Source organism: Zonotrichia albicollis, chromosome 9 (genome assembly GCF_047830755.1).
Source record: "Zonotrichia albicollis isolate bZonAlb1 chromosome 9, bZonAlb1.hap1, whole genome shotgun sequence".
NCBI classification, from domain to species: domain Eukaryota; kingdom Metazoa; phylum Chordata; class Aves; order Passeriformes; family Passerellidae; genus Zonotrichia; species Zonotrichia albicollis.
The window spans coordinates 23,592,131-23,618,498 of NC_133827.1; the positions used below are offsets into that span (position 1 = coordinate 23,592,131).

General features: G+C 42.8%; 2 protein-coding genes across 3 annotated transcripts in view; one reads left to right on the plus strand and one right to left on the minus strand.

Annotated features, from left to right (window-relative positions):
* Positions 1–21,649, plus strand: part of MYO7B (myosin VIIB) — a 51,923-nt gene extending 30,274 nt beyond the window's left edge. The window contains exons 30-50 of the mRNA XM_074547034.1: positions 1,040–1,159; positions 2,057–2,230; positions 2,862–3,089; positions 4,035–4,202; positions 4,792–4,909; positions 5,002–5,128; positions 5,857–6,026; positions 6,729–6,910; positions 7,701–7,828; positions 8,358–8,515; positions 8,989–9,142; positions 11,038–11,193; positions 13,677–13,782; positions 13,914–14,027; positions 14,908–14,995; positions 16,075–16,181; positions 16,614–16,799; positions 17,658–17,774; positions 18,425–18,508; positions 19,221–19,340; positions 20,151–21,649. Of these exons, the coding sequence (XP_074403135.1) occupies positions 1,040–1,159; positions 2,057–2,230; positions 2,862–3,089; positions 4,035–4,202; positions 4,792–4,909; positions 5,002–5,128; positions 5,857–6,026; positions 6,729–6,910; positions 7,701–7,828; positions 8,358–8,515; positions 8,989–9,142; positions 11,038–11,193; positions 13,677–13,782; positions 13,914–14,027; positions 14,908–14,995; positions 16,075–16,181; positions 16,614–16,799; positions 17,658–17,774; positions 18,425–18,508; positions 19,221–19,340; positions 20,151–20,234 (2,889 nt within the window). The 3' untranslated portion in view covers positions 20,235–21,649. The remainder of the gene's footprint in view (positions 1–1,039; positions 1,160–2,056; positions 2,231–2,861; positions 3,090–4,034; positions 4,203–4,791; positions 4,910–5,001; positions 5,129–5,856; positions 6,027–6,728; positions 6,911–7,700; positions 7,829–8,357; positions 8,516–8,988; positions 9,143–11,037; positions 11,194–13,676; positions 13,783–13,913; positions 14,028–14,907; positions 14,996–16,074; positions 16,182–16,613; positions 16,800–17,657; positions 17,775–18,424; positions 18,509–19,220; positions 19,341–20,150) is intronic.
* A 408-nt stretch (positions 21,650–22,057) lies between these two features.
* LIMS2 (LIM zinc finger domain containing 2) overlaps positions 22,058–26,368 on the minus strand; it is a 32,466-nt gene continuing 28,155 nt past the window's right edge. For both annotated transcript variants that reach the window (XM_074547032.1, XM_014272824.3), the window contains exon 10: positions 22,058–25,959. In XM_074547032.1, the coding sequence (XP_074403133.1) occupies positions 25,812–25,959 (148 nt within the window). In that variant the 3' untranslated portion in view covers positions 22,058–25,811. The remainder of the gene's footprint in view (positions 25,960–26,368) is intronic.

Consider the following 26,368-nt stretch of genomic DNA (forward strand, 5'->3'; position numbering starts at 1 on the left):
TCCAGTTACAACCCTTGTCATTAATTATATTCAGGAGGCCAGTACAAAATCACACCCCCAAGTTTTATCAGTCCTTACCCTGTATCTCTAAGCCCTAAAACGTCCAACAGATACTTGGACTTTTTAATGATTTATTAATTTCCAAGTTTAAATGGAGGATAAATCCACTTCACCACAGGACAAAAACTCAACCCGTGGCTCCAACTTGACATCAGGCTTCCTCCTAGATCTGAGAGCAAACAGGATCCATGGATGTGCATGAAACTTCAGCCTTGATTTATTAACACCCCAGTTCAAATAATCAGTCTAATCATACATGCTGCTAAATGGGCACTACTTGGAACAAACCAGTCACAAGCCATAGGCATATTTTGACACCAGCCTTCATCCAAAGACTTGGAAGCATGCAGAATTCATGAAAGACACGACCACACCCTACCTCTAGGAATATTTTTCATCATTAAAATAACCAGGTGAATGAGGCATGCTTGCACTAAATACAGATACATAAATACAAGTCCTTGTCATCCAAGAGCCATACAGACTCCAAAAGCTCAGTTTATCCCATTCATCTCTTCAAATGTCCCATCTTAATCATGGACTTCAGATGATATTGCCAGAGAACTTGGTAGAACTAAAAGTATCAATCATCATTAGACCTAATCTGACATTAGCCCTCTTCCCAGCTCTTTCATTCATACAGCATGTCATAAAACTTCAGACTCTTGGGTTGAAAACACGAAGTCTTGCTCTAACCTAACCATAAGAACAAAATCTCCACTACTCATGTAGTTAAACACAGTGGAGAGACTAACACAAATCTTCTCTCCCATTGGACTGAAAGTTCTGAAGAAAGAGTGAAAACTAAGTGTCTCAAGCCTCCTTTTTGAAGACAATAATTCCAGCTCTAATCTTTAATATTTTCTGGTGAACTGAAATCTAATGGGTCACTGAAATCTAGTGTGTCAGTTGCAGAAGGTTTTTAATGTTTTCTGAGGATTAATGTTTCCTAACTCCTTCTCCTGCTCTGTGCTTGCAGTACCTGTTGAATTTCATCCACCACGGGCCCACGGGCTACGCTCCGTACTGTGCTGAGCGTCTGAGACGCACCTACAGCAACGGGGCCCGCACTGAACCTCCCAGCTGGCTGGAACTTCAGGTACCAACTCCCTTTTGGCTTAATTATATTGATCTGGGACATTCTGTACTGGTTTTTCTAAGTGTACTGCTTACTTTGTTGTTATACTACATTCACTAGCCTGTAATAGCAGGAATTCCTAAATCAAATAATAGAAATCAATTGCACAAGAGGATTGAAGACCAGCCACCTTGGTCTGGGCAGCTTCTTGGATACACCTCTTCTGGCTATTCAGTTACCATAAACGCAGAAAAGTATGTAAGGAGCAGCAGATGATATGCAGGGAAGTACCTCCATCCACTCAGGAACCACAGGCCAGAAACAACCTTGTGAGGAAAGCTTTTACTATCACTTTTGGAAAGAACTGAGCTAAGGTTATGCTTTTAAAATGAAAGGAAGAAAGGATTATGATGGTGCTATATTGTCCTCCACTTCCTTTAACTGTCACCCCAGTAATTAAATTTCACCCTAGTAATTAAAAATCACCCCCTTCTCCTTTCAAGACCTCAGTTCAATTCCTCCCTAAATCTCAGGGACCCTATTGCTTAGCACACATCTTCCTGGGCAATGTGCTTGCTGCAGGCCATCTCTGCACTGATGCATGTAAGGCTGTTCCCAAAAGTCATCAGGACAAATGTGGCTCATGAAAAATCTATCAGTCAGCACTGTTATGTGATTCTCAGCTCTACTGAGCTGTGAGGAGGAGAAAACTTGAGTCCAGTGCTGCTCCAGGGATGCAATTTATATTTACAACTCACCATGCTCTGAAGAAACTGTGTGGGTGTTGGTGATTCACTTAAAGATTGTTGACCAGGTTGTACAAGGTGTGTAGCTCTTAGATCTAAAAGCTTACTTCATTCTTCAGAAGACAGTAAGGTTTGTCCATAAATTTTTCTCTCATTTAACTCTGACTTACAGGCAACAAAGCAGAAGAAACCCATTATGTTTCATGTCACCCTGATGAATGGCCAAAGCATCACTGTCCCTGCAGACTCTGCTTCCACTGCCAAAGAGATCTGTCAGTTCATAGCAGATAAAATCAAACTGAAGGATATCTTTGGGTTTTCACTCTACATTGCTGTGTTTGATAAGGTAAAGTGTAGAAAAATAGAATGAAAGCTCCCTTCTCTTTCTGTGGAGTTGCTGCTGCCCATCCAGCCTCACTGAGGATTCCTAAATTCTGGAATGCCCTCAACCCAGTCCTGCACTGAAACCAAATCAGCTCTGAATCCCAGCTGGATCTCAAGACTTGTCAATACTATTCTGCCTTTCTGTTGGCTCATCACTCAGCAATTTTTGCTGCAGCCCTGTAAGGTTTCCGTTGCCACATAGCTGACCTGTAAAAATACATCCACTTACCACATACAACTTGCAGATGCATCTGCTTACCTTTTTGGAGTTTTTCTTGCAGTGAGGAGACCAGGAGCTTTGTGTTACTGATCCTCTGGGCAGGCCCAGAGCAGGTTGGCAGTAAATGCTCCCTTCTCTTTCTGTGGAGTTGCTGCTGCCCACCCAGCCTCACTGAGAATTCCTGAATTCTGGAACTCCCTCAACCCAGTCCTGCACTGAAACCTAATCAGCTCTGAATCCCAGCTGGATACATCCACTTACCCCATACAACTTGCCTCCCTTTTGGAGTTTTCCTTGCAGTCAGGAGACAGGAGCAGTGTGTGAACTGTCCTTCAGGCAGGCTGGCAGTAAATGCGGTGTCCCTGTGTGGCAGGTGTGGTCGCTGGGCGGGGGCCGGGAGCACGTGCTGGATGCCATCTCGCAGTGCGAGCAGCTGGTGAAGGAGCGCGGCACGCACGAGCGCCACGCGCCCTGGCGCCTCTACTTCCGCAAGGAGATCTTCACGCCCTGGCACAGCTCCCGCCAGGATCCCGTCAGCACCGACCTCATCTACCACCAGCTCATCCGGGGCGTTCGCTTTGGAGAGTACCGCTGTGACAAGGTGGGGCTCCTCATTCAGCCCCCTAAGGAGACACAACTGGATTAGTGCTTCCCACGATACAAAGCAGGAATGTGAACTGTTTGTAGTGTGTTAGGAAAATTAATCCATCAACACCTGAGAGTTGTGTTCAAAAAGGAGACAGAGGAGTCCTTTTACTTTATTCCAATAAAAGGAGAGGTCATGGGGCATTCCCCTGGGATCTCTCAGATTTTTGGAGGATGCAGCCTCCTTTTTATCCTGATTTCCCGGCCACATTTCCCTCTCTCCTTCCCCATTGGCTGAGGTACTTGAGAGGTCCAGTCTTCCCAATATGCCTGATACCAAAGATTTCCCTCTAATGTATAACCCTCCCTTTTAATTTTTAATTCTTATGGAATGGAGAGGTTTTTCTTCCCCATTGTTTTTTTCATCTTTCAGTGTCTAATTTCATTTATCAGCAACCTAAAGTTCATTTGTAAAAGCAAATATATTTTTCTATTTGTCAATCAGTGGAATCCTTCCCATTGTTTCTTTTATCTCCAAGTGCTAGTTTTATCTACTAGCAGACCCACAGCTTGTTTGTAAAGACAAATCCACTATTCCTCTCAAGTGGATGTGAACAACCCTTCCCTTCTTAAGGAACAATCCTTGTCCAGGTGATTGTGCCAGCTGTCACATTGACAGTTTTAATTAATACTTTTCCCTTCCCTGCAACTTCCAGTTCAGTGAGAGCTTGGAGGCATGTCCAAAGGGGCAAATTGAGTCATACTTTAAAATATCTTTGCTACTAATCTCTCTGATGTTACCATTCTGTGAAGTTCACCACTCCTCATGCTGGATGACTGTTAAGAGTTATCCAGACAAAAACTGAGAAAACCCCATTCCTAAATGGTTCAAAGGTTGAAAGAGGCTATTTAGCCTTTGTGACATCCTTCTAGGCCTCTTTTAATGGATTAATTGTTTCAGGAGGAAGATTTGGTGGAGATAGGTGCAAAATATTGTTATATCCAATTTGGAGATACCGTCCACAATGAACTTGTGCAGAAGGTGCTCCATGACTGTATTCCAGTAAAGCAGCTGAAGTCCAAACCCCTGGAAAAGTGGGTGAGCCTTGTAACCTATGCACATGCTAAGGTAAGAGGTTTGTCAAGCACTGCTGGGTAACCACTCTTGAGCACCAGCTTCTGCTTCTTTCACCATTTTTTATTTATTAATAGTCTGTAGGGGAAAAAGGAAAACGAACTCAGTTTGGAGATCCCAAATAGCTCATTAGGTCTGGGGGAGCAGAAAGCCTTTCTGCTCACACTTCCATATGAAGAGCAAGGGGGAAGAATGAAAAAGTACATTTAAATCTCTGAATAGAGTAGCTTTAAAGGCTCTATTTTCCATCTGAAAACCAAGTCAGGATGGGCATGGCATGAAGTATTGGCTTTTGATCTGGAAATGGATTACCTGAATTATTTCCATGGCATCCAAGGCACATTAGACTTGGAATAGGTCAGTGGGGATTCAAGGGAAATTTGGAATCCAGATGCCTGTGGGCACTGTTAGCTGCATGGGGGTCCCTGGAGACCATTCCTGATTTACTTTCTTCAAGTTCCCTTGACACCAATAACAGCAGAGAATTGTTGGGATGTCTGGGATCAGGCTTGTTCTTTATTGTCTGCAGATCATGCAAACCAGATTTTACTGAGAAAACCTTGGGTGTGTTTTTTTCCTGCAGGCCCCATACACACAGGACCATCTCTCCTCTCAGACTGTGAAGGAGCAACTTGTAGATTTTGCTCGCTTTCAGTGGCCTTTGCTCTTTTCCAGATTCTTTGAAGTCACTAAGTTTTCAGGTAATATCTGGAGCCTGGGAGTAGAGGATAGATATAAGATCAATAGGAGAAGACTTGTAGAGCATTGATAAGGATTTTTTCTGTCTTTTCAGGACCCAGCTTGCCTAAGAACCACTTCATTATTGCTATAAATTGGAAAGGCATCTGCTTCTTGGATGAGTCAGAAAAGCGGCTCCTTGAGCTGACCTACCCAGAGATAACTGGCATCCACACCAACAGGTGAGGGCCCTAGAAAAACAAGATCTGAAGATGGCATCTCTTCCATACTCAGAAAGGGTGTACCTTCTCTGCCACCTCCTTAGGTGATTTGATCTGTGCCTAGAAAGGTGGTTTAGCCTAGGTCCAAGAAACAGAAAGGCAAAACTGAGCAGCCTGTAAAGAAACTACTGAAAGGACTGGATTCTTCCAGCTGGTGTAAAGTGGTCCTGTTGAGTCAGAAAGGTATAAAGAAGCACAAGCAGGCATTGAGACAACAATGGCCCAAATAAGTGACACAGTTAAGCCATTGTCTGTTGTGCATACTGAGAGCTGACATCTTTCTCAGGTGTCATGGACCAGAAGAGGATCACTGAGAAAAGCTGTTAACTACTGTCTGCTCATGGCACACATCCTTGCATCAAGTTACTTGGAGAAAAGGGTCTTACATACACAAAAAAGCCCGCTGTGAGGACTGCCAGAGATTTAATTAGCTGTTGAGTTACTCCAAAAGAAGGGAGTTCTTGTGTCTATATGGAAGCACTTTTGTACAAAACATGGTGGAGTCCAGAGCAAAGCTGAACCACTTCAGTCCTTCACACTTGCCAGCTCATGGGAAGGCAAATTAGGAACTACCAATATTCACTGTAAGGAAGTTACCTGCAAGGAGATCTGGGTGCCTTGGCTGTGTTTACAGATGGGTCTGTAAGTTTTTCAGATGCTCTGGTAACAAACTGTTCAATAATACCTAGGGCAGTGAAGTCATTTGGACAGAGCTGCACTCTCATCACGCTTCGTGGCGAGGAATTTGTTCTGACATCTGTAAACAGTGTTGTCATTGCTGAGCTGGTGGTGATGTTCCTGGAAGGACTGAAGAAAAGATCACAATTTGCTGTGGCAATGCATGAGAAAAAATCCCAGGGTAAGTCTCATAACTCTTCTACAGGGTGTGGAGAAATCATGAAAAAATGCACAGGACTTGTTCAAAGGTGCTCAAAGAGGAGAGGGGAACTTCATCAAGAGTCCCTTTGCTCCTGGGGGGATGCATCAGCATAGCAATGCCAAGCATAAGGCAATGGGATTCAGTACCCTTGCACACAAATAATCTTTCCTTCCTCCTTCTCCTTCTTTATGTATTTTATTTAGATAGTATAGTGTCCGGGAACTCAGTTTGGTTATAGTAGGAAGTTGGATCTGGGCTCTCTGGAAATACTTTGCAGAAGAATTTCACAGAAGCAGTAAACTGGAATTTCCTGTGGAATAGAGGTGGCTCAAACAGACATGCATGTTTAAAATATAAACATTAACTTCAGCTACTTACAACTACTGAGTTCCTTTCCATGCTTTGCTGCCAGTCTGGACACAAAGTCAGCATTCATGTGAATCAAACCGAGTTCTGCCATTGCCCTAACTGGATCAAAGTCAGGGTGTCAGAGGAAACAGAAGTGATTTCTCTGGTGTTACTGGAAAGTGTTACTGGAAAATTAGCCATATTTACACAAATCACTTTTTACTGCTAACTGATTTCAGGCCTTCAAAATACAATTTCCTTGTCTTTCACATTGCTTTACATTTTCTCAGACTGTCAAGCCTGAACAGTACCCCCTCTTATTCTGTTTTCCAGATGATCCTGGCATCCTGTCCTTCAAGAAGGGAGACTTGCTAATCTTCACCGAAGACAAAAGGCTGGATGCAGACTCTGGCTGGATCTGTGCCCAGAATGAAAGGACAGGCAAAACAGGGAATGTATTTTTGGAAGACATCTACATCATTCCTTCCCTCACAAAACCCTCTAGTCAAGTGCTGGTAAGGAAAGCTAAGCACTCCATGTGAAAAGACTGGAAGATAAAAATTAATAAGTTAATATGGTTGAATTTATAACTGGAAGATAATTGTCCCTCCAAAGCCAGACAAGTTTTATACCTCCTATTGAAACAAAGCATTTAATTCTGTCCTGTCTGAAAACAAAACTAAGTCTACCCAGACACTAAGGAAAAGACTGCAGCTGCACAAAGGCAATGGCTTAAAAAACCCCCAAAAACCACTCTATCACCATGGGAGACTTCAGTGCCTGGAGCTGGTAGCAATTAAGGGGTATGAGTGTGCAGTTGCATTTTCCTGCATTCACTCTGGGCTTGAGAGGTAATCACATAATGCCTCAAGAGAACCTCTAAGTGCATCAGGTTATTTAAAGGGAATACAGTCTTTGAGGGAGCCAAGGTTTCTCATTAGTACCACTGCTAATAATTCTGTCTTCAGTTATGAGGATTCAGTATACTGGACTCTGTGCTAACAGATAGAAAGCAGAAAAACTGGTGGCAAAACACACTAGAGAGAAGCAGGTGCATTGTAAAACATGTGCTGTGCTTTGGATAATCACATACATTTCAAAGTCCACTACTGTTACATCTGTGTAAATTGGTTCTTTGAGTCAGCTGTTCCCAGGTCATTCTGGAGTCTTTGGAGATGCTGCTTTTGAGGCAGGAGGTCTCAGGCAGCACACAGGGCTACCTGCACACATATGCTGAGTAACCCCTGACAGTGCATGCAGAGACCTGTCTCCATGTGACATCTCTGTGTGGCTGTGTTATTGCAGAGTCTGCTGATGATGTCTCCAGACCAGAGGAGGACAGCTTCACAGAACTCCTTCATGGAGGAACCTGATGAAGAGGATATCAAGGTGAAGCCTTACACCCTGGAAGAGTTCTCCTATGAACACTTCAGGTGAAGCTCTCTGTGTAGAGTATGACCTAGAAAAGTTCTTGTTGATCAGTAATCCTTAAAGCCTATTATGTAATGGCATCTCCCACTTCTGATTGTGTTTCTTCTTTTTGTTCCTTGTAATTGTGACCTTGGATACAGAGATTCCGGCCCATGGCCATTGTATCTTAAGTCTCCAGAAATGCCAAGGGGAGGACTGACTGGGCTGACTTCTTCCAGCAGGCTCTATTCTTACTTCTCACCCTTTCTTCAGCACTTACCAGCTAGTGAGGATATACAATATCTCAGAGAAAAATGAAAGAGGAAAATTAGTTTTCTAAAAACCCCTCTGTTTTTCGCAAGCCTCCTACCTTCTGGATATACAGGAAACCACATTTCCCTGCTCTTGCTGACCTACAGAATCAAAGCAGATCTGAGATCACTGTCTTGTGAAAGAACAGGTCTAGAGATATGTCTTTATGATAATGACCTCCTTTGTTCAAAGCAATACTGGTCCAGTAATTTTGTATTACTTGCATTTGTCTTTGTTCAGGACTCCTGAGAAGGAATCCATCAGCAAAGCTGTTCTCCAGAAATCCCGTGGGCACAGTCAGCTGTGGGCACATTCCAAGGAGCCTCTGAAACAACCACTGCTGAAGAAAGCATGCACAGACCCTGATGTTCGGGATTTGGCCTGTCAGGCCTTCATTGATATCCTTGCTTTCCTCTCTTTGGGATCTGAGAACACTAAAGGGGAAGGAAGAGTTAGCCAGGTCCACTAAATTACCTCTATTGAGATGCCTCAGCCACCTCACAGGGGATACATTCACATAAGGATGGAGTGGATCAAATCTGTTTCCCTTGTCTATAGGGAAATGTTCCAATTTCCTCCCAGTACTCCACAGCTACTGATGGCTCACTAAACTAATAACCTGGTTTTAGGAGTGAGAGAGATTTACTGCATATGCCCAGAGAATGCAGTTATTAGCACAGTACAAATCACAGCCAAGCAGCAGCTGCTGCAAAGGGAAAGGGGGTAAGGGACAGACAGGGAACATGCTCCAGACGTTCCTCCCAGCATTATCCACTTAGACATCAACAAAGTCACTAACATGTTAGGATCCAGATGAAACTTCCCATTTGCCTTCCAAAATTTTTGCTTTTCTCCTTAACATCACATTTACCCATCATGAAATTCATGGGAGACTACCCCTCAAAACAGGCACACTCCTCTGTGGAAGTCACTGACCAGATATTTGTGCCAGCTATCCAGGAGGAAGTCCTGAGGGATGAGATTTACTGTCAGATTATGAAACAACTGACTGAGAACAGAAACAGGTATTTACCTGGGTGCAAACACCCTGCTCCTGCAGAGCCAGGCCCCAGGTGCAGGGGGCATCAAGAATCCTTGCTGCAGTGGGGGCAGGGGAAGGATAAACAAATGCTGGACTAACAGGTTCCCTTCCCCCTTTTGCCAGGCAGTGCTTACTTCTGTGGAGTGCTCAGGACCACTCCCTGGCAGGGAGAGGTCAGAGAGCACCATCAATCACCTCCCCTGAGCTGCTGCTTTGCTCTCATCAGCACTCCATGCTCATCTCATGTGCTGTGAGGCAGGCAAGGTGTCACTGAGGCTCTCCTGCTCCCAAAGCAGTCTGCAGGGGAAACATGGCACTGCATAGTCCTTGCATCCCTTCACTGACTGCCCTGGCAACTCTCCACCTAAATTTCCCACCAGCAGCATTCCCCTCTCACAAAAACATAGTTCACACTGGATTTTTACCACCAGTGAATAAATACTTTTGAGTAGTTATATTAATTTGATTACAAAACTGCCTTGCAGAACAGATTGGCTACAGAGGCATCTGCCCACATAAAAGTCTCTGAAATGGGCTGGTGTTTTCTTCCCCACTCACAAACTGATAATTTGATCTACTTCCAGGAAAACTGAATTGCAAAAAGCAGCTTAAAATAATATTAATTATTAACAAAATTGTTTGTCTGTTTCTGGATGCATTGGTTTTTTTTTTTTTGGTTTTTTTTTTTTTTTTTTATTTTCTGTCTTCTGTTCCACAAGTATTGCATGTAGTGGAAATTTCATCATGTGTGTCAGTGTTGAATGGCAAATTCCCTTGCAGGCAGTGAATCTTACAGGCTATTTAATGCATAGTCTGTAACCATGGTGCCAGTGCCATGCCTGATGTGTTCCACCAATGTGAGAGGGATCACTGATGTGGAAAAAACAATGCTTGAAAGGTGGCTATTTGCATATACTTTCATTAGAACAGCCAGAGCAACAAATCTTTCATCTTCCCAGGCTGCTGTGTTATGGACCATGTCCTGCTCTCACACAGACACAAACACCACTCTATAGAGTATAAATGGGATTAAAATAGTCTGTTTTCATCTGCAAAATTAGAACAGCGAGTGGGAATAAAGAAGCCAGAACCTCTTTATTCAGAAAAGTCTGATGCCCTTTCAGAGCCAGACATGCTGACTTGCCCAACCAAAACCACTTCACACCAGTGAGCATTTCAGAGCAATCTCAGAGCACAGCTGAAGTGAGCTCTGCTCTGGCTTTGAGGCAGAATGACTGACCACCTCAAGGCTGCAGAGCCCTTCTTAATGGTAAGGGCAAGGTGCCAGAAGAACTTAAACTCAGATTTCACAGATGCAGAGGTTGGAAGAACTGGATTTCCACCTGAAAAATAGTAGCAGCTCGATCTGGAACATTTAAGAACTGCATCCACCTCACTACATGATGCTATCACCATGTTCATTTTTCAGAACAGGAGTACCTGTAAGGGGAAGCCAGTGCATGCAAAATGTTCATGCCCTGAGCAAAGCTGGCCAGTGCAGAGGGCAGGTGAATACATCCACTGAGAAACCAGGATCTGAATACATGTGAGCTTGAACACCAAATCAGCAGTGGCTTTCCAAGAGGATGCCACCAGGCTCACTGCTACTGAGATGGCTGCTAAACTGGAATTTATATTTATCCATGAGGTTTGCATCTGTCATGAGTATTTCTTATGCAGGAGTTGGCACTGTCTTCACATGCAGGCTGTGGCTGCTGCACAGCAAACGAATGCCAGAGCCTGGGTGAAGGCTCTGTTGATTTGCAGCTCTCTGCACAATGGACCACAATGGGGTGCATTTCTCCTCCCTGTAGCTGGTATGTGCTCAAACAGAGAATTTTATGCGGTTGTAGCAGAACTGTTGGTTTGTGTTCCCAGGTACAGCGAGACCAAGGGCTGGCAGCTGCTCTGGCTCTGCACTGGCCTCTTCCCACCCAGCAAGTCACTGCTCAAACACGCCCAGAAGTTCATAGAGACACGCCAGAAAGAAACACTGGCCCCGGGGTGCCATCGGAGGATTCAGACAGTAATGAGGTAAATAATCTGGCATACAACCAGCTCAAAGTGCTCAAATAGCAATAATCAGGTCCCAGAAAACACACAGGCTAAAACAGTGCAACTGTTGTTTTCCTTTTCCTCTTTACATCTTGGTTTTTCAAATGATCATTCATTTTAACTTTCTTTATGGACTTTGAACCATTGAAGAGAGGTCTATGTCACAGTTTCAGCTTTTTCTTTCACAGTTAGTAGAATTTTAAAAAGTTCATCACCACACATAACCACTTGACTCCCAGAGCTGGGTATTTCAAAGATCCTAAAGGGCAGGCAGCTTGGAATGATGCCACTGATGATATCCTGACCTTACTTTTATTTGGTGAGGCAGCATGTCATTGTTCAAAGGATCAGTACAATCAATTCCTATTCTTTAAAAAAACCCAAAAGAACAAAGCCCTGACTCTTACCTGGCTGCTCACAGCAAGGACTTCTCCATCCACTTGGCATTACCCCAGGCTGAAGCATAAGACCCCCAAACCACAGTGTTTCCTGAGCTTCCAAATGAGTTGTCATTCTAAGGGACATTACAAAACCAGAGAGAGAGGAAGGATGACAGGATTCAGGAAGGATCACTGAACTGTAAAGGAAAGGCTTCCCTAGATTCCTCCAAGCACTGGAATAACCCAGCTTGCCCCTCTGAGAACAAAGATTTAGCACCAAGGTTGACTGCAGCCTTCTCCCTTTTGATGGTGCTGTGATTTACCACTTCCCTGCCACAGACCTCATCAGTAAAGAATCTGCCCAAAGATTTCTCCTTTCAGCTCCTGCATCTTCCCCTTCCCCTCAGGCTGGGCCACATGTTTGTCTGTAAGCCCCACAGGTCAGGCTCTAGGGGAACACTAACATAGTGGATGTCCCCCTTGCAGTGGATGGGGTTTGGCACTGCTGGGGAAATGTCACCACACATTGAACTTGCTTTTGAAGTGTCTGAAAAATGCATGGCAAGGAATGCTATTCATTGTTTATTTCTATTGAGAAGACTTAAAAATTCCTGCCTCCCTATATCATGTGCTATTCATGATCTAAGCCCTGTTGAGCTGTACAGAGCTTCTTTAGAGACAGCAAATAGGGAGGGGAAAGCAGAATGGGCTGCTTGGAAGGAGGATTTTATTTGCTAAACTGCCCCAGATCTGGAGCCTGGGGGATGGGAAGTGGAACAAAGACAAATCTTATCTTCTAAGTTCTTTTCTTAAGAGTAAACTTGCATCTGCTTAAGACAGAATAGAATAGAACAGAATAGAATAAACTATTTCAGTTGGAAGGGATCTTCAATGATCATCTAGTCCAACTTCTCCCTGTAAGTAACCTGGTCTCTTTGGAAAGGGCAGAGCAGGCAGCTCAAAGGACTGACCTAAACACACACGGGGGAACCCAACTGAGCCCTGGGGTACACACCTTTTGTGCCATAAACCACCTTACAGCTTCACCCCCAGAATCCTGGCCAGGGAACCACCCTGATGGGGGTTAAGCAGATCTCACCTTGGCAGTGAATTCCTAGCTCAGGCTGCAAGGAGAGGCGGGTAGCCCTGTGCCTCTGCAGCAATTCCCTGAGCTCCCAGGGCCTCCCTCTGATGCCACGGCAGGAACAGGTGACTGAGCAGGGAAGGTCCTTCATACAGTGCCTGCACAGTACAAAGCACATGCTGTTCAGCTTGGTTACAGTCAAGTCTTCCTTTATTGGATGGAAAAAAATTAGTTTTCAAATCCACCCAATTAAAGCTTGGATCCAGACTAACCTCCTCCTAAGAGACCGACCCCATGTGAGAGGCCCATAACACCAGCTATGGTGTTCAAAATACCTGAGCAGCCTGCTCTATGCCACAGAGGACAAGAACTTACCAGCCCCAGGAGGTAATTTGCTAGATTTGTTCTCGCTTTAACTATGTCAAGATTCTGGCATGACTGAGATTTCAGGGCCAGTTCCTTTGCTGTAAAAGGCAGCTCTGCTCTGAGCTATAATTTCAAAGAACTGGGCTTGTACAGCTTAAGCACCTCCTAAGTCAGTGACTGCACTTCAGCTCTCACATAAAATGCTTTCAAGCAGCTCTCCAGACCTTTTTGGTACTTGGGCTCCAAGTAATTTTGTATCCAAATATATAGCTTTTTACTGATGCAGGAATTAAATAAAATGTATTTCTCCTTGTAGTTGCTATATTCACATGTCAGTCAGTAAGGAAAAATGCTGCTGAATCCACAGAAGAGGCAATAGTGCTGGCTAGGAAGGTGCCTTATTCATGCAACCTCCTTGCAGAGCAGAATAGACTTTCACGTTACCTGCTAATAAACCCTCAGTTTCTTGCTGTTAATACACTGAATTTACACTGGGGTGGAGGTGCATTGGAGCCAGCCCCATCACAGAGTACTGGCACTTTGGAGGGTGCCTGCTGTTTGGCTGGAATACTGCTATTCATTTCCTCAATGATTAAACTGATGTCTCTTACGATGGTGGTGGCATTTTCCAGGAGTGGCTGCAGGAAGTGGGCACCTCATCCTGTGGAGGTTGAGGCCATCTTACAGAACAACACTAAGATCTCACACAAGATTTTCTTCCCCAACGAAACAGAACTGGTGAGCACTTGTTTTCCCAGCCTTGACCATTATTCCAGTCATGATGTGCTCATCCAGGAGCATGTGTGAAGACATTCAATATTCTTATTTCTTACTCTCCTCTGTGTAACAAGAGTCTTGTTATCTCATAGACATTTGATGTTGGAACAAACACCAAAATCCAGACTCTGTGTCAGAACATCGCTTCCAAATTGCAGCTGCACTCCTGGGAAGGTTTCAGCCTCTTTGTGAAGATTGCAGACAAGGTAACTCCTTCTTCACTCTGGCAGGGTAGCCAGGCTGCCCCTCCTCTCTTAATATGTATTTTTTACCAGGTAATATGTATTTAATTATCAGGCCACCTAAACAACCATACAAAGCCAAGAACCACAGCAGGTGATTACTGCTTCTGTCTTACTGAGGGGATACAACCTAAACTTGAACTTTTAGCAGTTGACAATTATCTTCAGTCTCATGAATGAGCTGGATGGAGATGCAGAGCTTCTATCATTCTGCCAGTACCCAGGTGGCACTAAAAGCAGAGATGCAGGCCTTCCAGCAGCTGCTAGGATGGTTGCATACTGCTGGATTCAGCCCTTTCTCACCCAGACTTTGCCCAGATGTGCTGCATGTGTACAGTGCCCACTAGGATGAGGGAAAGAAGGGGCAACCAGCACCAATTAATCACTCTCTGGTTTGTTGGGAGCCTGCCTTGCCCGAGCTGAAGCTTGGGCTGGCTGTCTCACTGAGAGGTCCCTTCTCTCTGAAACTTTGATTAAGGCAAAAGCAGCACTGAGCCCTAGCACAAGGAGGTTCTGGTGTGCTGCCTTCCTGAAAAGAGAAACCCAATATGTAACAACACTTTACAAAGGGAAGAAGACTGGGAATAAGCTAGGCATCTTCAGCTTGACTTCAATAAACAACTGGAAAGCAAAATGCAACAGAAGATGCAATAAAGATCCCTGTATGAAATATAAATTGGGCCTTTCTCCTCCTATTTTTCCACTTCTTTCCTGCTATAATTCTGCCCTCTCACTGTAAACACAAAAAGAAAATTCAGCCTGATACATGGGTATGTGGCACAGGCAGTATTTTATATGGTGTGCTAACCCCTCCTTTCTCTCCCTCATTGCTTGGCCTCTGCAGGTGATCAGTCAGAATGAAGCAGACTACTTCTTTGACTCACTAAGGCAGGTGACAGACTGGAACAAAAGGAACAGGCCAGGAAAAGATGGTAAGGAAAATGCCAGCATGACCAGAAGCTGCATGAGATGCTGTGTTGAACTGGAAAGCAGCTGATCCATCCAGTAGGATTCAGTCCATCTTGGGAAGTGTTTAGCAGAGTCATTTGTATCATTTTTGTTTGTACATACATGGTTAATGCCTGCATCAGCAGCAAGATCAGTGACCTGATGCAGCCAAGCACTGACTATCAAAAACACCAGAACATTTCTGGGGGGCGGATCTCTCCAGAAATTTAAAATTGGTACAGAAGACTTTTTTGACCTGTTGTATCCAAAACACACAGCTGGATATATGCAAGTTAGATAGGTTGATCCTCAAATACTAAGAATCAGCCAACACATGGAAATAGGTTCTTTACAGAGTGTCACTCACATTTCTTGAGTTGTTAGAAAATTTTTAACCAGGTTATTACCTGGTGATACCCAGACACATTATGTTGTCAAGGAACCACTTGTTTGAATAAAACAATCTAATAATAACAGCAATACCTTGCACTTACCATTCCACCCCCAACCCATAGATAATACATGTTTTGAAACCAATATCAAACTCAAACTCTGTATCAATAAAACCTTCACATATTTCAGGACAGCTGAGGTTCAACTCCATAACTCCATGAAGCTCTGTCTATGTATCTAAGACCTTCTAACTCCTCTTCCCTCAGCTGATGTAGCTGCTAGGCGCTCTGAAAATCAGTTTAGAGATGTGGGTGCACTAAATCACAATTCATTAGTAGAAGCACAGCCATCAGGAGATGTATTCACATCTGTGTAAGAGAATTTGGGTGCCTTGTACACCAGCAGGCAGCTATCATGAGCAGCATGCAATAACAAATACTCAATGAGAGTCCCTCAACTTCTCCTCCATCTGATCATTGTATAAGCAGTGTCCAGGAACTGAAAACTGATAATTTCTTTTGTCATATAAAATGGCTTTTTGTGTTGTTTTTTTAGTAATTCTGTTTACTATTAAAACCATAATTACTTTTCTGAAGAAATTCACAAGCCATTTAAAAACTGTAGGACTATCAGTGACACAGAGAGCACTAACAAGGTCTGATCTCCTTAGGGGCTGCTCTGTCTGTGGCCTATGAGGTGTACTTCATGAGAAAGCTGTGGCTGAATGTCACTCCTGGCAAGGATATGAAAGCTGATACCATTTTCCATTACCACCAGGTAAGCAGCTCCCTAAAGAAGAGGTATCTTGTAATACCTTAATTTCTTGTGAGACATTAAGTCTGTAGGAGTATTACTGTCTCCCTCTTGAAACCCTGCATTATAGAGCCTCCAGAGGAATACCTCCTCCAGAGGGGGCACAACTAAGTCTCAGAACAGATTTATTTCTCACAATGTTCAACCTGAGCTATATTGAACATGTTGAGAGCTCCTTTATCTCACTGTACTATGGAAATGCTCATTGTGCTCCATAAATCAGAGAATCACAGAAAGTTTTGGTTGGATCTTTAAAGATCATCCAGAGAACCTTCAGAAAGAGCTAAAAGTTCTTTGGATGTCCTTGGACTGTGTTTGGCAAGCCTTGTGTCCTGACCTCACAAATTTAGAATGTTTGAGTCTATTGTGTCTGGATTCAGAGCTGGTCTCTTGCAGGAGCTGCCAAAGTACCTCAGAGGCTACCACAAGTGCTCCAAGGATGAAGCTGTGCAGCTGGCAGGGCTGATTTATAAAGCGCGCTTCAACAACGACCGCACGCAGCTGGCAGCCATCCCCAAAATCCTGAAGGAGCTGGTGCCAGACAATCTGCTCCGAGCAGTGGCACCAGATGAGTGGAAGAAGGTAAGAACATCAGCTTTCATTAGTCATATTGCATTTACAGAGCTTTAGGAGAGAAAACACACTGAGCCACACTACATTTTTTATCTGATGGTCTTTGAGAGTACTCTGGAAGGATGGTATTGGATATTGCTGGATTTGCCAACAGGATAGGAAGAGGATTTGCCTCTTACAATCCAGATTTTACACACTCTACCAAAATTCTGAACTGTATCTGCAGGCTTGGATGGCTTATCTGAAGTGTGCATCTTTCTTGGAGATACTAATCTATTTCTAGTGCCCAGAAAAAGAGTTAGAGATAGGAGAGCCAGTGAGGAGACTTGGAAGTTGAGGATATTGGACAGAAAGAGAAAATGAAGATATCTCATAAGTATTTATTGGCAGCAAATCAATTTCCTTGCACCCTGTCTATGCTACTTACAGCAAAAGGCTCTTTTATCCACAAAAAGGGCAAGGAGGTTTCAGCAAGTACTTACCACTTAGTCTGCTGAGGAAAACACAGGACATTCTTTCAAATATGAAGGGAAAATTCACCCTCCATTTTTCAGCTAAAGATGTAATTTGTGTCTGTGGGTGCTGAACACTGGCTCTCTGAGTTTTATCTCATGTTGTCCCTCTGCCCCGAAGTCCATTTCCTCAGGCTGCTGGGCTTCCTTCACCCAGCAGAGGAATAAGGAACACTGGAGGGTTCTGGCTTCACCTTGCACCATGGCATAGCAGCTGTCTTCATTTTCAGTTTTCTGCTGCTGGGGCATAAAGCCGGATTGTGGTGATGAGCTGATGCTGTCTTTAGTGCTAAGGCTAGGCCTTGGAAACCTGCCTGTCTCCAACTCAGCTGGCTTTGTATCCTCTTCTAAACAGAGCATTATTGCAGCATACAGTAAACATGAAGGAAAAACTGTGGATGAGGCCAAGATTGCTTTCTTGAAAATGATACACCGGTGGCCAACGTTTGGATCAGCCTTTTTTGAGGTGAAGGTATGTTTGAAGGCCTGTCTGAGAGGATTTGGTAGTAGATCAGTACCAAGGGGTACAGACTGACTGTAATTCCACATCTGAAAGTAAAAATACATTATAAAGCTGAATTCCTGTAATCTATAGAGGAAAATTCAGTTTCTTCCAAATTGGGAGATGGATTCTTTATGCATTCTAAACTATGCTTGTTGTTTACTGGCAATGTTGTTGCTCTAGTTATAACACCTCTACTACAATTGTGTAGTAGCTGCAGGGGGCTAAATTGTCCTGTCATTGCTCTCCACAAGAAAATGTTGCCAAATCTTATCTCTTTGGTGACTCTTCCCTCAGAACAGAATGGTACTAATCCTCTCATGCTAGAGTGGATATCACCCAAGAATAATTTCCCATGTGTTACCTTTAATTTCTCCTCACTAGGCTCTTAAGTGGTTTGCAATCAATCATTTAACCTGTTATCAGACAGCATAGTAAATAATGGATCTGATTCTGCTGTCATGGAGCATTTGCTCAAGTCATCAATATATGGCCAAAATGTTTCAGTGTTCATTTGGGAAAGAGAACAAGAAGCACTGGACACTCTCAAAGGTCACTAGGCCCCTGATACAGATAATTTCTCAATTTTCTGCTTACCTTGCTGTGTTACTCTTTTGCAGCAAGCCTCGGAGCCCAATTTCCCAGAGATTGTACTGATTGCAATCAACAAGCAAGGAGTGTCACTGATACATCAGAAGACAAAGGTAACAGCTGCTTCTCACAAGTCCATCTAAGGAAGGACTGAACAGACCCTGATAATTTAGTGACACTGATAGGACCTTGCCCAGGAATGGTAGGAGAGGATAGAGGCTCTCTTCATTTTTTCTGTGTGAAACTGAAGAAAACATTACTGCCTCAAATCACTTCTCTGCAGTTTCTATTCTGGAAAGGAATAGGATAGAACATCTCTGAAAAAAGACATGGGAATCATGTTAGACCTGGCAAGGTGGTAAGATCAGGAAGATGGATGGGCAGTGCACCCAGGAATCTGCTTCAGAAAAATGCTTTGCAGGAAGCCCCAGGTGTGTAAGAGATCAGGCTGAATGGCCATATTTAGCTGCAGTCTAACCCCAACAGTCTGGTCTTACCAAGGTCTCAGGAAAAGGGAGTAGCACTATTTGCTTTCAATAACCAAACAAATTAGAAGACAGGTTTGGATTATTGTAAATCTAATGGCAGTATGCTAAGGCAAAGAGCAATATATAATGAAAGGAAGTCTCATTAGCGTGATTAAGATTTACCTGTTTGGTGAAAATACAATATACCACTAACCTGGATTCAGGAATTACCTTCACCCACTGTTTTTATAAATGAAGTGAGAAAGAACAAGAATTCTCTGGGTCTACAAGTTTTCTTATGTAACAGCCTGTTTTCATTTGAGAAATGTTGTATAGATCACTTTGTTTCCCCCTACAGGACATTTTAGTAGTCTACCCCTTCAATAAGATCTCCAACTGGAGCAGTGGGAGCACATATTTTCACATGACCATAGGGAACCTGGTACGAGGAAACCGACTCTTATGTGAGACATCTCTGGTAAGAAGAGTTTCGCCAACTAAGACACAACAAAATCCTAATTTTTCCTTTCCAACCCCAATTGCTACAAAAGATGGTATGAAAACAGATAAATACCAGTGCAGCATTATACCAAAGAAACTGTACCATATATATGATAATTATACCAATTATACCATAAATACCAAAAGCATTCACTGCTGTGTCAATAAAGCTGCCATTTAGAACTGGTTCAGTTCATATACAATGCCATCTGGTGCAAAGATGCATGACACAGGACACAAGGAAAAACAGCCATTTCCCAAATTCTTCCCATACATCAAAATTCTATCCATTTGAGAAGTTAAGACTGCAAAACTACATAAGCTTTTTGTCTTGCAGGGCTGCCTCCAGTTATGTAGTAATGCCAGCCTTGCAAGACTTGATATTTTCCAGGGAGTGGTACCACCTTAAAAACTGGTTTCAGACTATTCACAATCTCAGAGAAGCATCACTGTATTCATATTTAAAGGTAGATTTGTAAAGATAACAAATACATTTAAAGGCTAACTACTCTGACAGAAAAGCTTAAGTACAAGTCAAGCTACAGAGTGAATACCAAGTAGACAGCAGAGCTATGCTCTGTAAAGTTTTTGAAATCTATGAAAAGCCGAGGAAGGAATGGATAAATTGTAACTAAAACACTGACAGATATTGACAGAAAAGAAATCCATATAAGGACAGAAGAACCTGAAGAAGAACCTGAGAAGATAATAAAAAGGGGAGGAAAGGATAGTTATTTTTGTTTCTGGAGTTCCCTGAGAGATTTAAGACTTTTTTCTTCCCTGACAGGGTTACAAAATGGATGACCTGTTAACATCCTATGTACGCCTGCTCATGAATGCTGTAAACAAGCAAAAGAACCTCCCAGCCTGAGAGTGGAAATAGAGCCCATGACCTGTACTTGTGCCAAACTACCTGTAACTTCATATCCCAGAAGAAATGCCATTTAAAAAAAATGTTAATTTTGCTGATCAATCTTCTGAACACACACTGAATGAACTGAGTTGCTGAAACACTAGTGCAGGAGAAACTCAAGTCAGCATGTGCTTTCAACTATCTGTACCACTTCTGTCTTAGATGTAGTATGAGAACTCCATTCAGATACTGGATTTAGAGAAAGTTTAAATGGACTTTAATGTTCTAGGGGAGTGCAGAAACCCTGTGAGGGCCCCTTCCAATAGCCTGAATCTCCTCCATTCAAAGACAGACACACATGGAGAGCTGCCTTCCTTTTGGAAAGAAAATGCCCCTTATTGCATATGCTCTTACTAAATGTACAAACTCCAAGAGTCTTTGCAAACAAAGGTAATTTTTTTCCACCTGTTGGCAATTCTAGAAGTGGAGAAATGCCCTTTAGTAGTAGATAACTAGACAGTTTGAAAGGTAATATGTCCCCTGACTTACCACAGCCTCGATTAAATTAGTCTTCTTTCTTCCACATGCTATAATGGTCTCGGAAACTAACAACCACTTTGTACTGTGCAGTTTCTAGTAAGTTCTGAAATGAGTCTGGGGTTTGGGTTCATCACGTTTAGTTGCTTCTATTTCAAGATACAGATGAGCTATTCAGTGCAAATCAGAATTGAAGAACTCAGTCTAACAGAGGTCTGTTGAAAAGAGACTTTTCTGCTCCACAAGAATGTTCTGTTAGGAGTTATGCAGACATTCCCTCACGAGACAGGAATAATAGCTTTAATTTGTCCTGAACTCTTCTGCTTCCTGTTTAGCAGACAGCTGGAGTGGTAAAATTTGATTCAGCACTTGTTCATCTCTAAGAGCTTTGTAGAAACACGGCTTTGGTGCCACAGGAACCAGAGTGTGCTCTGAGTGTGTAAAGTAGATACAGACTATGGTGGGAGCAAGCTTAGCTGCTTCCCCCTCAGATCAAGCATTCCTCCCTCACTCCCAGTGAAACATGAACATGTCTTAAAGCATTTACACCAAGTTCCTTGAGACACAACTGGCAGTGCTGGAAAAGCAGCCCTGCCTGATCTCTCAACTTTGCCAATGGATGCACAATGGATCTCTTGTTGCCTCAGACACGTGTGCACAAAATTCAAATGCTGGTGGGAGTTTTGTATATGGTGGCAGGGAAGAGCCCACTCTCTTTGTGCATCTAAATGAGTGCCACACCTGTCAGAATAGCTGATCTTTTTGCAAGCAGTTAGATGCTCCTGCTGTAGTGTCCATTGCTGGCAATGGAAATGCTGGAGTCTAATTACCCAGAGTGGTTTTGTCACCCAGTGTCTGATCTAACTAACTAGCTATAAGTGAGAAATGTTCAACACTTCACCTGTACAAAAAGAAATCTTGCAGCCAAACTATTGTTTCTGGTTTTTAAATAAAGACTGCAGAAAACCAACCACAATGTCTTTTTTTTTTTTAACCAAGTGAATGTTTGCTCCAGATCCATGTGACCTAAATCAACCAAATATCCACTATATCCTGTAAATTATCATAGTATCCCATCTACTCACTACCTACATAACACAATTTGTACAACACAGCCACTAAAAGGATGATACCCCTTTCTGCACATCCTCATCAACCACCACATCACCACAGAAGCAGCACAGGTCCACAACACGAATTCACCACAACGGTGCCTCAGGTTTCAGCACTCCCAGGATTCCTCAGAGTGGGTAACAGGCTCTGGCTAAGCACTGAAAATATAGCATTAACTGTACACTGCACAATTATTTTTTTTTTTTGTGTAAAGATTTAAAATGTATTACAGTTAACTTTAATACAAGAACATACAAAGGCACAGTATTACAGCATTTCAATCTACAATCATGTGCTTTGGTTAGACAGCTCAAACAACGTGTGATAAAGTGAGAGCTCTACACAGTGCAGAACCCACCAAGGCCTGAACCAAGGCAGGCAGCTGCTAATTCTTTTCTCAGTCTAATACCCTCAGCACTTAACAGTGCTTTACAGACTAATATAACCATGTTTATTACATGCTTGCCTGCAATCTATTCCTTCCCCAACCAATCACTTCTGAAAGAGTGTCAGTCATATCATCTAGTACCAGCCATGCCACATCAGGAATTCTCTCTACAAAAGGCTGACCAGTGTTTGCCATCACTGCACAGACTCCTGTGAAAACACCAGGACACAAATCTAGAGAGAGAGGATTAGAGCCATAAAGAAGCACTGCAGGTGATTAGCATACCCATGAAAACAAGCCTCACACACCATGCTTTCTGAAAGCAAAACCATTTTCAAGTGTACTCAGTGAGTGTTAGTGATTTTAATTAGGTATAAATATGAATTAGGTATAAATATAAATGTATAGTATGAGACATCTTCTATTAAGTGTAGATTTCTGAGCCAAGCTCAACCTTCATATAAATCTCTACTCTCCAGTGGTGTGATGCTTAGGAAGAATTTGGCCAACAGGTCTATTTACAGCAATGGAAAAAAGCATGCAGCTTATTTCTTACTGACACCTTGTCTATCTTAATGAAAAAGAAAACAAAACCCAACCTGTCAGCCTACCAAGGCACTAGGGAGAACTTGGGAGTTTGCACTATATTCTACTTGGTTTTAAAAAAGTAGACTGACAGAAGTAGAGGAAGATGCATTTTTTAAAGCCATTTATAGTTATTTCTCCTACTCCTTCAACTCCACTCTCACTAAGATGTATTGGTAACAAACTACTTTAACTCTGCACATTGTAGGCTCAAACTACTTTAACTCTGTGCATTGCAGGCTATGGGCACCAGAAGTATAAGAAAAATTATTGTGAAAAATTAATAATTTAAGAGAATATCACCCTCCATTAGTATAGAGACCAGGGATTACAATTATTTTGTTCGTAACTAATTTTGCAAAATGTCCCAGAGATAAGGACATAGTTCAGATCCTAGAGAACTGAACAGCTTATCAAAGAGAATGATATCACCTGTCCTTAGAACTCTGAAGCTTTCTAGGTCTGCCAAATTTCTAACATGAGACAAGGTGAAAGCACCCATTAAACTTCACTGGCAGCACAGAAATAATGTCATTCAAATTCACATACATGCATTTTCCATTGCTGAATGTGAGTGGCTGCTGAAATAATATTATCTATTGGCTGCTAGTTACTTAGTCCTCCCATATTTACCAGGAATGTGTGGCTGTGTGTTCCTCCACCACTTCCCAGGAGGCTGGGGATACACAGCTGCTCAGATTCAGCATTACACAGGGCCTGTGACTGAGATTACAGGAACAGGAATGTTTTATGCTGAGAAGAATCTGCATAACATACTGAGCTGCACCTAGGTCAGAATTCAAGTGTTTTATGCTGTGACAAAATGCCAAACAACAGGTTTGACTGTAAATGACGGTCTCTGCAGGGCCACACTACTGCACCAAAAGACATGCTGTTCTTTGTGCCCTTAACTAAAAGGCCATTTTAAGGCTGATGAGAGAACAATGAATAGCCATGTGTTCTCCTAAAGCAGTGGCACAAGCAGCTACTGTTACTGGAATCTACAGTGCAAACTGGTCAGGAGAAGATGAAAGAGTTTACTGCTAAAATTAGACCTATCCCCTCAGCATTGTTAGAGTGGGTCCAGCATAACCCAGTTAAAAGATGATGGTAACTTACAGCAAAAAAAAGCAAAGCAGCTGAGGGAAATGAGTCAGCAAAGGCAGTGAAGCTCTAAGAGATGGTCTCACATGTGGGATTCTGATCACTTTTCCAGGAATTCCTACCACTGCTTTGCTATCCCTGGTGCAGTTCCATGGGTATTGATCCAGCAAGCACAGTAACACAGTTCTAAGGTATTGCCCCAGTCCAGTTGCTGCTAACACACACAAGAAGTGGGGAAGCTTTAACTTCTTGCTACCAAATACACCTGTGGCTGCAGGGTGCTGTCTTGGCCCAACTGCTGTGTTCATCTGACTGACTAAACCAGCCACTTTTTGCAAGATTTAAATCATGCAAAGGGCAGTAAGTCCTCCAGTACTTGTCAGCCTTGCAAAGGGACAGGCAGAGTCTCACAACTGTTCATGGGAAGGGATTTTCAGGCTGCTCAGCACAGTTCAGCACAAGGAAGTATGGGGGTCACCTCTGGGGGACTCAGATCCCAGTGACCTTCTCACATTGTGCAGGTGGGCTCAGGGACAGCACTGTTGATGGCTCCCCTCTAAAGAAGTATTGAGAATATCCAAAACCAGGAAATTTCTCAGCACCTTGGGATGTGGTAGCAGAGACAGTAGGACCAGTGAAATCTCACTGGTGACAGACAAATTTTCAGAGGAGGACTATATGCTTGAGATGTTAACATCATGTCTGAGATCCTCTCCTGAAGTAAACTCAGGTCTCAAAAAGAAAGATGAATGGGACTCTTATTTGGGTAAAAATTTGAAGAAAAATGGGTTTTTCTGTGTAACACATTTGCTACAAAATGTAAACATTAGAAACACCTTCATGTAATTGGGCTTTGTGGAGCATGACCAACAAGCATATATTGGCTGGCAAATAAAGTGAGAACGGGAAAACTGAAGTGCTTAAATTGGTACCATATTATTTATTCCATTTCCTTATGCAGAAGAGTAACCAATGCTCCAGCCACACTGCCTCAATAAATATCAGCTATGCCAATGGACAGGACATTGCCCAGCAGAAGCTCTACCAGCCATGTAGTAGTAGAGAACAGAGAAAATGAGTGTCAGTTCTAATAAAATGTTTAGTTTCCTAAAGCCACCTTCTCCTTAAGGAGAGCCCAGCTATTCTGAAGAGGCTCACATGGCCTTGACAGCTGAAATCTCCCAAGTACTGAGCACAGAAGCAGCAAAGGAAACTTCTTAGCTGCCTTAACACTGGGTCTAAGTGGGCAGTGCAGATGCCATAGCTACTGGTTCCTGGGCTTGCTCAGTAAATATACCAACCAGAAGGATTGGGATATGGGATAGGGCACCCATATATTCTCTATAGGAATCTGGAGAAAGATGAGAACTTTTCACACGTAGTAAAGAATGACAACTTTCAAATTATTTGCCTATATATTAAAAACCCTAAAAACTGCTTCAGCCAGAGTAAGAAGAAAAATTCTGATACTCTGATTGAGAAAGAGCAAATCTGACATTTCTTCCAGCCCTACATTTAACCACTCTTTCCAAATTCCTTGGACTAGAGGAGCGGAAAGAGTAGTAAAGCTCAAGTGAAGAAGGAAAGATTGTGTATAGCTCCACAAAGGCAAAATGCAATGTTAGTAGCAAATTAATAATCAGCCTGTGCACTGCTCAAGCAGAACTCATACTCCTCTTCCTGCCAGTGTTAATAGACAACTGCTTGGGAAAAGGGACAGTCTAGATACAAGAGACATCACCAGAAGCAGGGGAAGGTACTGCTTATCTTTGGTTCCACTTCTTAGTAATTGCTTCTGTAATCAACAGCTGCAGTGAGCAGCAGCTTGTGATAAGAGTGCAGTCAGGAGACTGACAGACCTGTTTGCTTTAAGCAGAGTTTAAATCTAAAGCTTTAGGATGGATCTTCTTGGATGCCAGCTCTGACAACTTCTTCAGACGTTTCTTCAGCTCCAGAGGGAATTTCTCATAGCATTTCTTGCACACAGGCTTCATGTCAAACTCCACAAATTTATTCCTTTAACACAAAGAAAAGTTATTCAAATGGTATTTGCAAACTGTATGCTCCACTAATTAAAATTTCCACACATCTACATCAGTGTTGTTGCAAGCATTGTATTCCATTTGTAAAACAACTCATTTCCTCATCTGGTGATGCAAGTGTAGAGACTGGGTTCTTATCAGTGAACTGAGGTATTTAGTATTGCTGGGGAAATAAGGAGCAAGATTTTGCTATATATTTACATGTAGCAGTCTAGAATAATAATTTTGTAACTGTAGAATACAAGTGTCCCTTCAGAGGTCCCCTTAGGGATGAATTAGAGCTCCTTCATATGGCCAGTGGAGCCAACCCAGCAGAGTAGGATAAAATTTTGAACCTGAGAAAGGAAAAATGTAGGACTGGGGTTTTTTTCTGCCCCTCTTCT